The following is a 12,873-nucleotide window of genomic DNA, read 5'->3' as shown; positions in this document are numbered from 1 at the left end:
CTTTCGCCTCATGTGGAGAGAGCACTACCGAGCTGGTTAACTGTATGGCTTAGGAGTTAACATTCCGTTCCATAAAACGATACAAAGCCTTCCTATTTTTTGGGTTTGACAGATATGTGTTCAAATTTATTGTATTCATCCTTTGCCTTTGCTTACGAGGCGAGAAAAATTTGTAGTTGATCCAATTTGCCGGCCTCTGATTATGCGAAAGGCTCCTCCCCGCTGCTTTCCTGCGACAGAAAGCTGTCTCACACACGTAATTCCACCCTGGGGATGGTGATTTATTACAAATAGCAGGACGCACAGTGAACTGGGAGCTCTCCGTAGCCTTCAAAACTGAAGAAAACACTCGTTGAGTGCTGTCGGTCCTACATGCACAAGAGTCAGATATAAGAGAGGCGCGCAAATATATTTTTAGGCTGCGAGATTAACTAATTTTCTGGCGGAACCATGATTTCGGAGGGGGCTCACCAATACGGTAAAAGTAATTTGCAGGTGGTCACTAGACCTGCCGCAGACAATTGTGGACCATGCCCCTATACCTACACCACTTGCCGCCAAGGACAATCGAGAACTGAGCGCGTGTGTCTGCAGATGAAGGTTATGACCCGAGAATTGCAGCACCGCACATAATCTGCTGACATCCATGCCCATAAAATATGTACATGTGAATCAGTATAGGAATCCCAGACGACGTGATGTGAGTTTAAGTCCCCTGCAGTTATTACCCTGCTAAAATGTGCAAGTAAGCTGTCTAGGTGGTCTGTTCTGCATACTGCAGTCGGAAAATAGACATTTGCGACTGTGACAGTAGCGCAGTGCGGCAAAGTGAGATCTATAGCTAGAAGCTCGCAATCAGAGTCCATGAATGTTTCAGTTATTAATTCCCGGTGACATAATTTTGACGAAATCAGGTTCACCAGCCCACCGCCCCTACCATTTATGCGGTCCGCGCGGAAAACGCGAAACCAGTTTAAAGAAAAAGGCTTTACAGGGGAGAGCCAACTTCCTTGCAAGAGCACAACATCTGGGTTAGGAGAAGATATAAGAATTTTTAAATCAGGAATAGAAGATGCAATAGAGCGGAAATTCTATTGGAGAACCTTTACACCCGATGTGATGCCCATTCGAGAATAGAGGCTGAAACAGTCTTTGGTAGCAGACCTGATTGGAAGACACTCTAGAAGGCCCTTTTTTTTTGTCTTGACATGGAGAACGGAGGATTTAGAAGGAGAGGTTGAAGCACGACACTTCTGCGTAGGACAAGCCATTTCAACATCATTAGTGCAAACAGCGTTGCGAGAAAGACTTACAGGGACGCCGTCGAGATGCGGCACGTGATACGGCACCTTGGGTGATGACATGGCAACGAAACTTTGAGCACAGGCTTGAAGTGATGTTGATGATGGTAGAACTACAGGCTGAGGTTGAGAAATAGCCTGATTTGCAACAATATCAGACAACGCCTGCGTGAAGCTGCTGAGCATGCGCTCGACCTCAACTGAGAGTGCTTAATTTTTCGACGGTTGACACTATTGAGGCAGACAATGTGGCCTCGAGGTCAAGAGTAGAGGAACGCACAAGGGGCAGGCGTAATAATGCTTTTTGCGGTTAAGGAGTGCATTAGCGTCTGCTCGTGAACAGCGATCCTGTTCAATTAATTCCATTAAACTTTGCTCCTGTGACCGAATTTCACAAGTGGCATAATTGGCGCCGCGACTGTTACTAAACAGACAACAACTTCGTTGTGCAGCGGTGCAGCTGTGGGAAGAGTGGCCTTCATCACACACCCGGCATCTGGTCGCCGACTTACAGGCTCTGCCACTACGTCCAAATCTCCAACATTTGGTGCATTTCAGGGATCGAGGATGCGGCGGGTCCACGCAGTAGACAATTGGCCAAATTTCAACTCCGAGGGGCATGTGCGACCAGCAAAAGTTGTTATGACTGACTCCGTTGCAACACGCACACCAAACATTTCGCGAGAGCAGTGGTAAACAGAAATAATTACAGCCCCGGCATCCTAGAACTCCTCCAAAATTTCTTGAATTAATTGAAGGTGACGGGTCCACTGCATGTACAATGCCTTTAGTGCACGCAAGCTGCTCAGGAAAGAATTAAGGCTTTAACCGGCAGAGAAGTGAAGGTATTACATCGGAGCAGATCCGACACACACTCCACGTTTGCTGACTTACAAATAATGCCACGCCTTCCAAAAGGTCGCCCTTCAGAGATGTCGAGATAGCGACTGGTCAGACTTTTCAATTATTGCTGTATTGTTTTCGGATTCTTCATTTTCCGAATGCCATCTCCTATCGGTACAAGTGCCGCGGGAATTAAATCGACACCATTCTTTTGGAATGAATTCAAAGGCAAGCTATCGACCGGCAGGCTGGCGAACCAGGCTGCCGAGCCTCCTCCCAGGGACGTGAAAGACACGCCTACACACAGCGCGCCGGCAACCTTACATCACCCGAGTCAGCACAGCCACCCTGAACCCTGGTCAAAACCCCACGAACGTGGAACGGCCTCACTAAAAGAAACGCCCGGCTCCACCAGGAAACGAAGTAGGCAGGCGGTGACGAAGACAGCTGACGGAGCACGAAGCACCCGAGCGTTCTTTCTCTGGTTGGACTGCTGGCAGTGATCCGAGCGTTCCAAGTACCCTTGAACCTCTTCTTTCATCTCTTTGTGTGAAGTCTTAAATGCATTCGAAATATACAGTGTTGTGCGTTTTTATCGTGAACAATTTTAAAAATTTCCCCGCCTCAACCGCTGGCTCATTTGCCGTGAAACTGCACACAGAGCTTGCGTATTACGGTAACTTTTGTATCGTAGCAATTTTGACAACGGTACTTACTTAGCTGAGCCGTGCATGATGCGGAAACATAATCGTCTACGTAGAGATTGGCAACCAAAACCCGCAGACGACGCTTTTTCGCTGAATGGCGGCTGTGGCCCCATCTGTTTTCGGCAGTGGAAAGCGTACGACAAGGCCGCCGAGACCAACGTTACTAGATGGCCGAGACGAGCGTTGCAAACAATATTCTTTGAAAGGTAAAGCCTCGTTAAATCAGCTGTTCTGATTTTCTTTCCCGCTCAGTTAGCCGAAAATGTTGTAAGCGCTTCAGTTGAAGCAGACGAAACGGCCGGAACGGCATATTCATAGGGCCCGTGCTCCTTGCAACGCTCTCCTCGACGGTCTCGTCGTGACACTTTCCGCTTTCGAAAATAGATGGCGCTACTGCCACCCTTCAGCGAAAAAGCGTCGTCTGCGGGTTTTGGCTGCCGATCTCTACGTAGACGGTTAAGTTTTCGCATCATGCACGGCTAAGCTAAGTAAGTGCCGTTGTTAAACTTGCTACGATGCAAAAGTTACCATAATACGCAAGGTCTGTGTGCAGCTTCACGGCAAACGAGCCAGCGGTTGGGGCAGGGAAATTTTTTAAACTGTTCACGATAAAAACGCACAACACTGTATGAATGCCATTAAGCATCTCCATTCTCCCTTATTCATTTAGACGCAAGGGGAGAGGGTGAAAAATATAAGGTTTTCTTCGCAGCTCTGTTGCTCTCAATACCATGCAGTTTCGACAGGACACGCAGTTGTGTGACGAATATTGAAATGAATTCGGCGATGCTGCTGAGACTGCGCGCTGTTCTAAAATGTTACTTACCACTCGGTTCAGTGTAACGAAGCAGAAAAATGGCTTTTTAACCGCAACACACCACTTGCTATGGTCTTTCGAATACCGAATTTTCAGAGGCTCTCCTGGAACGCCAATATCTAGGTAGGTGTCCTCGACGTCATTGACATGATGTTTTCCTGTGTATGGGGGCAGCCTCTCGACGCGCCCTAGCAGCCAAGACTGACAGATGATGCTGTCATTAGCCAACTTGTTGATCTCAGTCGAGAAGATGTCTGGAGGAGAGAGAAGTACGTGCAAACGTTTAATACCTGTGCCCAATTATTTGTCTTTCCGTATTTCTATCGTAAAAAGGCCTGGAACGCAGATGTTCAGTGGGGTGCATAACTATGGTGGGTGAAACACGGCTCCAGATCTATCTGAAGATTCCTTTAATTTATGCCGCAGTTCCTACGCGAGATAAACATGAAATAGCCTGCGACCTTAGACATTAGCGCTAAGGATTTCGAAACTGTCCAAAGCAGGGCAATATAAAAAGTCAAATCTAGTGTACGATCATTTAATTAGTTGTGTATTTTTAATTAGGCTGGAATATATCTCCTGTACAATAATCAGGACACTTTGGCAATATTTATTTAAGTTTAGGAATATTTTGTTTTCTCAGCAAAGCTTTTAAATTTGCTTGCTAATAATTCCCGTGTTCTAAAAGCAACTGGTGACACCTCCCGTGACGTCATTGTATTGCCAAGGATAAACATATTTTGGAGTTTTTTATTTTAATCGCCGCTGCAAGACGCCTAGCAAGCTTTCCGCCTGGGTAGGCTCTACGATGTTCGATCTCCTAAAGCAGCTTTCAAGCATAGATGGACGATTGACCTACACGTTCCGGTCGAACGACGAGGAACTCCTGATTGAAGTCAAGCTCGGATTTTCCTATTTCGCCAAATGCTACTACAAAATTCCTCTCTGTACCTGGATTTCGGCGCGGCGCTCTATAAACAAAAGTCTGCTGTGCAATCTCAAATTTCACGCCCGTGACAAACCATGACCGAGCAGCCGCCCAAGCTCAACTTACTGACGAGCGTACGTAGTTGAATGTAGCTCGGTCGCGATACAAACCGATATTGCACCTTTTCAGATGCTTGCTCCGAAACGGTTGCCACAGAACTGGTCCTGAAATGGTGCGTCACACCGCTCTAATCCTACATGCACGAGGATCACTTCTGCATTGAAAACATGTTGGTGTAGATATGAGCCATAATCCCTACATGCGTTGGCGCCGCTGCAGAAACGCGGTAGACAAGCGCAAAGCAAAGTAGTCACTTTGAGTGAGTGGCAATCTGGTCAGAATCGACACTCTTTTTCCTTTCGCGCTCGTCGCTATGCTGAGCACAGGCATAGCTGTTTCACTGAGCTACTTGGAGAGATGCAGAAGTATGCCTAGTTGTCTGAAAACGTGTACGCACATGTCTGTCTGGTCTCTCCTGCAAACAGCGAGGCTGATGCTTAGCTCTCAGCACGGCAGAAAATTGTGTAAAGTGGTCGAACAGTCTTCACCACGCAGTCACGAAGGAAGTTAGAAAGCAGTCCTTGGTTTGCGGGCAAATTTCTTCCGCTCACCTTGCTTGCACCTTCATGTGGCTCTACTTCCGCGCATGCGTAGCCTTTAAAGTTGGACGCTACTACGAGGTGTCTACTTTATGCAGGGGAGGGCACCGCTCGAGCTCTCTACACAATGGTGACGCAGGCTGCACTTCATGAAGCAAAATGTAAATCGACGATATGGGGTGCGATAGAGCTGTGACATGAGGAATTGATTGGTTTGGTTTTTGGGGGTTTAATGTCCCAAAGCGACTCAGGCTATGAGAGACGCCGTAGTGAAGGGCTCCGGGAATTTCGGCCACCTGGGGTTCTTTAACGTGAACTGACGTCGCACAGTACACGGGCCTCTAGAATTTCGCCTCCATCGAAATTTGACCGCCGCGGTCGGGATCTAACCCGTGTCTTTCGGGCCAGCAGCCGAGTGGTATAACCACTCATCCACTGCGGTGGCTACAGGAGGAATTGAGGACGCAATAGTGCACTGTGAATGAAACTGGACTTTGGTATCAGTTTCCTGTCGTTAAACATTGACACACAGAGACTGCAGCTCGTCGTGTGCCCTGCGCTTCCTCATTTCCTATGCATTACTGGTGATCTGTCTCTTCGGACTGAGCTGCAACATACCCTCTTGCAAAATCTCGTATATATGTGTCATATGTGTCTAGTCCAAGAAGTTTATGCAATATGTGCCGTGTGTGTCCACACACGCCAAATGTACTAACGCATGTCACATAGTAGTACTAGTGGTTTATTGAAAATAATACCAAAGGGAGGAAAAGATTTTTGCTAGCACCAGCATCTGCTGCCGCTACGGGAAGCGCCTGAGCTGGGGCAGCGGAAATAAAGGCAAAGTAGACAGACTGGAGAACTCAAATTAGAGAGGTGAGGGTATAGGCAGCAAGCTTAGGGGGGAGAGAGGTCGGGAATTATACAGAAATATTCTATCGTGTCACATGTGTCTCGTATATGAGATTATAGGAAAAAAATAGGCTTGCATTATAAAAGAGTAAACAATGAAATAGCCGCCATACATGTTAAAGGACTAAAAATAATACAAAGTGGAAAGGAAAGAATGCCTTAACCGGATTCGAACCCCCATCCTGAAGATTTATAGCACACTACACTAACCGCTACACTGCGGCCACCTTCTCCGTTCTTGAACATGGTATTAATTACACTGAAAATATGTTATATTCACATCAACTATTTAGAAAGGAGCTCCGCCAAACTAAGCGCGGAGCCGCCGCGGTGGCTGAGTGGTTACGGCGCTCGGCTGCTGGCCCGAAAGACGCGTGTTCGATCCCGACCGCGGCGGTCGAATTTCGATGGAGGCGAAATTCTAGAGGCCTGTGTACTGTGCGATGTCAGTGCACGTTAAAGAACCCCAGGTGGTCGAAATTTCCGGAGACCTTCACTACGGCGTCCCTCATAGTCTGAGTCGCTTTGGGACGTTAAACCCCCATAAACCAAACCAAACCAACTAAGCGTGGAGGTCAACGGAAGATGCAAGAGGGCGATAGCGAAGCGAGTGCGAGGAGTAAAACTTAGAAGGAGGATGCGGCGTTAGCGTCATTGTGTTAAGACAGGTTACGCAGCGGCGATCCGCGGCACCAGGGTAGTGCGCACCGTCGTACGCATGCCGATGGAGCCACCGGTAAGGCACGTCTCGCTCGCCAGGGATGGCGCAAGAGTAGCGCACGCTGTAAGCGTACTTGTCGTTGGCCCGACGCGAGGCTCATCGGCGGCGGATCGTTGCGCGCACAGCCCAAGTCGAACCCCAGTGCCGCCCGTGTTCGACACGGCGAGTTGAGTATTGGTCGCTAACGGTTCGAGTACCTAAGTAGCTGCGCCCAAAGATGCCTCTACGGATAAGCGTAATCGTCTGCAATTTTGTTTTCATACTACAAGGAAGATTCGTATACCCATAGAGCAAGTTTCGTATACCCATAGAGGCTAATACGTTAATTTCTTGGTTTCAGTTTTAAGCCTTCTTTGAATATTTAATTCACAGCAGGGTTTATAAATGTAATCTAAGAATTGCTGCTGTAAAATATAAGGCAAAGGCTCACAGCCCCAGGCTTATATCCTGCCGTGTCCATCCCGGCATCGGCCCGCTGCAATTAAAGTGCCGAATATATAGAATATTTGCTAGGCTTTCTATTGGATGGCCGCCGCGGTGGCTGAGTGGCTATGGCGCTCGACTGCTGGCCCGAAAGACGCGGGTTCGATCCCGGCCGCGGCGGTCGAATTTCGATGGAGGCGAAATTCTAGAGGTCCGTGTACTGTGCGATGTCAGTGCACGTTAAAGAACCCCAGGTAGTCGAAATTTCCGGAGCCCTTCACTACGGCGTCCCTCATAGCCTGAGTCGCTTTGGGACGTTATACCCTCATAAACTAAACTAACTAACTGTCTATTGGATATACCAAACTCTGAGGCTCTGTTCTCACTGAAACAAAAAGAACATTGCGTGTTCCGTTTCTGGTGATGTGCGCAAGAGCGCGACGTGGTTTTTTCTGGATTCCCGCATGTATTGTCTACCATCACGACAAAGGAAAAGCCTATGCTGCACAAGTGTTCAGCGCACTATCAACTGAGCCACCTTGAAACAACAGTGACTCTTGGCAACGCGCTTTTGTTGTGCAGTTCAAATTAAGAGTGTCCCAAAAAAAGCGGCACTGCCCCATAAGACGGCTCAGAATACCTGATAGCCAAAAGCAGTGATAAATATGTAAATTTCGGAGAATGATTCATACCTACGTTCTTCTTTGGACCCTTCGCTATGGAGCGAACCTTTTTGCCTCCTTCGGTGCTCAGAGTTTTCACGGCACGCTCTGCGCTGTCCTTTATGGTTTCTTTTTTCAAAAGCAGGGAAAAGTTAGCGAGCCCTCGGAAGTCTTTTTTCCCGCTTGTTAGATGCACATGCGCACCTTGAACTCGCAGGTGGTATGCTGCAGTGGTGTTAAAGAATCGTGTCATACTGACAAGAAAATGGAGAACACAAAATGCAGCACGTATTTGTCAGCCTGAAATTACCAAAAATAACTCTAAGTTTAAAGCATCACCAGGCACTTATGAAAGTAAGGCAGGATCTCGCTGTATTAGCATACCTGGCTCATTTCGTTAGCAGGGACTATTACATACTAAAATTGTATCCGAAAGGCCTGACAGCTTCCAAACATGCCCGAATAAGGATATCTAATAGAGGAAGCCACCACTGTTCTCTTGCATCAAACTGGGCGAATTTAAAATTTATTTTAACTCGCAGTATATTATTATGAAACAAGCAGCAATAACGGTCGCAGTGCCATATGCATGCTCATCAGTAACCGGAGAGAGCATTGAACCTATCCTAGCTCATGTTGTTTTCGTTACAATATTGCGTTAAGATTTGAGTGCTGCCAAAATGTCATAAGGTTGAATTGGTAACATACCGATTGTATCAACGTCCGCGAACTTCATCGACAGGCACAATAAAAACTGGCCGTTCGTATACCCATTACCCGGGTACTTGTATCCTTTGTCCGCATCAGTTAAAAACCCTGGCACACTATGCTGGAACCACACTGCTGTGCGGGTTTTCGTATTCACCATTAGCACACCTGCAAATATAAGTAACGCAAAAAAATATCTCAGCTGCCTTCAGTGATATGCAGTAAAAAATTGTATTTCAGCTTAAGCTACTCTCGAAATCAAGGAGTGATGTGCACGAAAACAAAACACATGCGACGTTTTCTGCTATAGAATCGTGCAGTCAGCCGCTGAAGAGGCTGTGGCTTCCTTGACGATTGAATGCCAGCTACGCAAGAAGACTCAACAGGATAGATAAGCGGGCGAGTTGGTGATACATAATGCAAAAAAACAGCGCGAACAAACGGGGACTAGACGAAGAATACACAGAATACACGAAGAATACATGTGTATTCTTCGTCTAGTCCCCGTTTGTTCGCGCTGTGTTTTTGCAAGAAGACTGCAGAGCACTCCGAGATCCACTTACATGCTTGAAAAGTTTTCATTTTATTACGCATCACACCTTTTGTATCTCTTTACTCTATCGCTTGCTTTGTGTCGCAACACATGAATCGTCCACGGCGCCTCACATTCGTTGCAACCGCTAATAGGGATGCTTCATTTTTCTAAGCCGATTTAGGGGCGCTTGTCGCCATGCACCCGAATTACAGCCAATATTATTCACACGAAACTACTGCGCTCAGCCTACACACCTACCTTTTATGTGAAGCCTGTTGTAGAACCCATTTCCCAACGCCTTTTAAGCATGAAACACATTAAGCTGTCATTCTAAGCAAATTCAGGCGAACATTACACGGAAACTGTGTAAAACTGAGGAGGCGGAAATTGAAGCTGAACTTATCTGAAAAGTTTCAAACTATCCGAAGGAGCGGTATTTAGCAGAAAAAAAATGCTAAAAATACTTTGGCCAAGAGAGCAACAGCGAACTAGCGCTAAAGCGCTTTTCTTAGATGGCTTAAACTGGTCGCGACCATCAACGCTCCTTTTCTTATTGCATGAAGTTGCTCAAATTAAAACCCAAATTGCTTTCAATCACTGTTATGTTTCAGAACCGGTGGGCAAATAGCTGCTCTAGGCAGCATGGCATGGCCCCTGTAGCTCTCACTTGGATTTACACAAACGGGAAAGAAGTGAAATAAAAACATAAAATCATAAAACTTCAAGAAGCAGAGCACATCTTAGACTACCGTACACTACGTAACAGTGGAGTTAATGACTTTCATGGCATGCAACAAATAATAATAATTGGTTTTTGGGGAAGGACATGGCGCAGTATCTGTCTCATATATCGTTGGACACCTGAACCGCGCCGTAAGGGAAGGGATAAAGGGGGAGTGAAAGAAGAAAGGAAGAGAGAGGTGCCGTAGTGGAGGGCTCCGGAATAATTTCGACCACCTGGGGATCTTTAACGTGCACTGACATCGCACAGCACACGGGCGCCTTAGCGTTTTTCCTCCATAAAAACGCAGCCGCCGCGGTCGGGTTCGAACCCGGGAACTCCGGATCAGTAGTCGAGTGCCCTAACAACTGAACCACCGCGGCGGGTATGCAACAAACTGAAAGAGAAACAGGACGCTGAATGTCCTATAGTAGAAAAGGACAAAGCAAAATTCACATTGCAATTCATAATGCACGATGCTTAAATAAAGAAATGAGCTTCAACAATTCTTCTTTAAGTAATAAACGCATGATAAAGGAATCTTGTTGCAAGCAGCTCAGTATAAAAGGGAATCAAAATGCAAGCATATCACACAGTAGCCGTGCGTTAAAGGGGTATAAAATGTGTAAATATGTAAATGTGTCAACTGTGTAATTGTTAAAAGGTCTATGTGTGATGCTCGTTAAAAAAGGTACAAACAGATTATTGTAATGCTTGTACTTTTTAAATTAGTACGGAATTCAGGCAAAAACCATGTCCCTTTGATGCTTCTCCATGCATCACTTACATTAGGCGCTGAAGATCTAGTAAATAATAAAGAATTATGATAGTGTCCAGTATTGACTCGACACTATCATAATTATTTATTATAAATTTTTGCAACCGCCTTTGTATATTACAGTCCCTCTAGCTATCTTCATTTCGCACGGGAATATACCGGATTCAAGTCCTAGATTATGTAACAATGTTAGCAGATGAGAGGAAATAAATTGTGATATGTACTTCACTGATTTTATCCACTTGTGATGGATATTTAGAGCCCTATTGTTGTTGATAGTCATCAGTTCGAAAAATTTCACGCGTGTCACTGGGTGCGAGGAAAAAGCTTTCTCGTGTGGCTTGGTCGTCACTGACAGGAACTGCTGTGTCAGCGGCAATTACAGATTTACGTTGGACACCTGAACCGCGCCGTAAGGGAAGGGATAAAGGAGGGAGTGAAAGAAGAAAGAGGTGCCGCAGTGGAGAGCTCCAGAATAATTTCGACCACCTGGGGATCTTTAACGTGCACTGACATCGCACAGCACACGGGCGCCTTAGCGTTTTTCCTCCATAAAAACGCAGCCGCCGCGGCTGCGTTTTATTCCGGAGCCCTCCACTACGGCACCTCTTTCTTCTTTCACTCCCTCCTTTATCCCTTCCCTTACGGCGCGGTTCAGGTGTCCAACGATATATGAGACAGATACTGCGCCATTTCCTTTCCCCCAAAACCAATTATTATTATTATTATCCAATAAGCGTACATAAAAAATGTTCGACAGTACATTACCAGCATTATATCCGTTACCTACTGTTATCATTTCAGGTATAAAGTGTTTTCTTTCATACCCTGGTACACGGTTTATCACCTTCCAAGTGTCATTCGGCTGCTTGTTACTTACATTGGTTAAACCGGGGCGATTAAAACGGGGCCGATTTTGGCCCACCTTAGTTTGCTGTATTGTTTATATCTCTTTGTTCTGAATTAGTATCACGTATTCAGAGATCGACTGTGAAGAAATGCATATTAAAATCAATTTTATTATTGGCCACTCGTGAACTATATTTTCTTCTGAAACAAGTTTTTTGCGTTCCAGGAAACTACTTTTATCTCGGAAATGTGTAATGTCAGAACAATACCTGCATAATTAATGAACTGCGTTGTTTTGAATGCGTGTCGGGCTGCACAAATGAGAAGTCTTGGAAGACCTGAATAGTATAAAAGCTCGTATTTGTTAAACAAATCCTTTGTGTACGTTAAAGCGTTGTAAGTCCTGATGTCTGATATTGGCTTCAACTCTTTTTCTTCGACATATAACGTACCAGGCATCGCCGTGCCAGATGCTATGGTTAATTCGATGCATGCTTTTTAGAAGCAATCGATTAGGCAAATTTTTGGCGAAGAAGACCGCCGTCACAAATAGCACAAAAAAAAATGCTACCTACCTTTCGCATGTCCCCCGTCACCTTCAGTTTTATTTTCATTCTTGTCGTTGTAAACGACGTATTGAACATCCTAGGCCAATAAAAGAATGAAAAATATTATGCGAGTGCAAAAAAAAACGGTTATTATAAATAGCCACGCTCAAATAATTTAAATAATCATCGTAATTTTGCTAAAAAAACAGCCTTACCAAGCTTCGACACACATCACTCGGAAACACATCATCCATGTTTACAACGCGCCTAATCAGCCCGCAAGGTGACTGAACTCGTTCAAACTGCATGGTATGGTAGTTCTCCACTTAGCTCGCAATACTAACCTCGAATGGTGAAACAGGTATTTTAGATGACACGTGTCAAGATTGCTTTGTACCTAGTTGTGTCTTTGCTCATGAGCTGCAGCCGGCTCTTTCGTGTGCAGCTGCGCGGCTTTGTGGGTTTTTAGTTTCCCACTGTTTGGCATATGTGCTATAATAAACGTTATTGATAACTTATAACTAGCGCGCGTCTACGTCTCGTATAGTTTCTATTTTTCGTGTTAAAAGTACAATTACAAACTTTTCTGGCTTCTTTAAATTAGGGAGGCAATTCCCGCATGCGGCAAGCAAAGCTCATTGTCGAAGATAACCTGAATACGGGTTTCTTGAAATATGGGAGCAGTCATTTCGTAGACCGGGTTCTTCGTCGTATTGTCGATCGTTATCGGATCGAGCTTCCTCCAATGATCTTCACTCGAA

The 12,873-nt window shown here is 45.7% G+C and overlaps 1 protein-coding gene across 1 annotated transcript; it reads right to left on the bottom strand.

The window, feature by feature from the left end:
- Positions 1-988: 988 nt before the first annotated feature.
- Positions 989-12,023, bottom strand: LOC144108297 (deoxyribonuclease-2-alpha-like). Its single transcript, XM_077641562.1, has 4 exons — positions 12,017-12,023; positions 8,682-8,849; positions 3,678-3,922; positions 989-1,027 (listed from the first exon to the last, which is right to left on the bottom strand). Exons 1-4 carry the CDS (start codon positions 12,021-12,023, stop codon positions 989-991), a joined length of 459 nt encoding a protein of 152 aa, XP_077497688.1.
- Positions 12,024-12,873: the final 850 nt, after the last annotated feature.

This window comes from Amblyomma americanum, chromosome 10, assembly GCF_052857255.1.
Source record: "Amblyomma americanum isolate KBUSLIRL-KWMA chromosome 10, ASM5285725v1, whole genome shotgun sequence".
Taxonomy (NCBI): domain Eukaryota; kingdom Metazoa; phylum Arthropoda; class Arachnida; order Ixodida; family Ixodidae; genus Amblyomma; species Amblyomma americanum.
Note: the sequence above shows the minus strand (reverse complement) of the source record. Positions and strands in the feature narration are given on the sequence as shown.

What these genes read in the sequence shown, in the direction of transcription:
- LOC144108297 (XM_077641562.1), bottom strand. An exon ending in CGCGGACGTTGATACAATCG is followed by an intron (nt 3,923 to 8,681) that starts GTATGTTACCAA and finishes TCTCTCCTCCAG; the next exon opens with ACATCTTCTCGACTGAGATC. An exon ending in TCGTTACACTGAACCGAGTG is followed by an intron (nt 1,028 to 3,677) that starts GTAAGTAACATT and finishes CTCCTAACCCAG; the next exon opens with ATGTTGTGCTCTTGCAAGGA.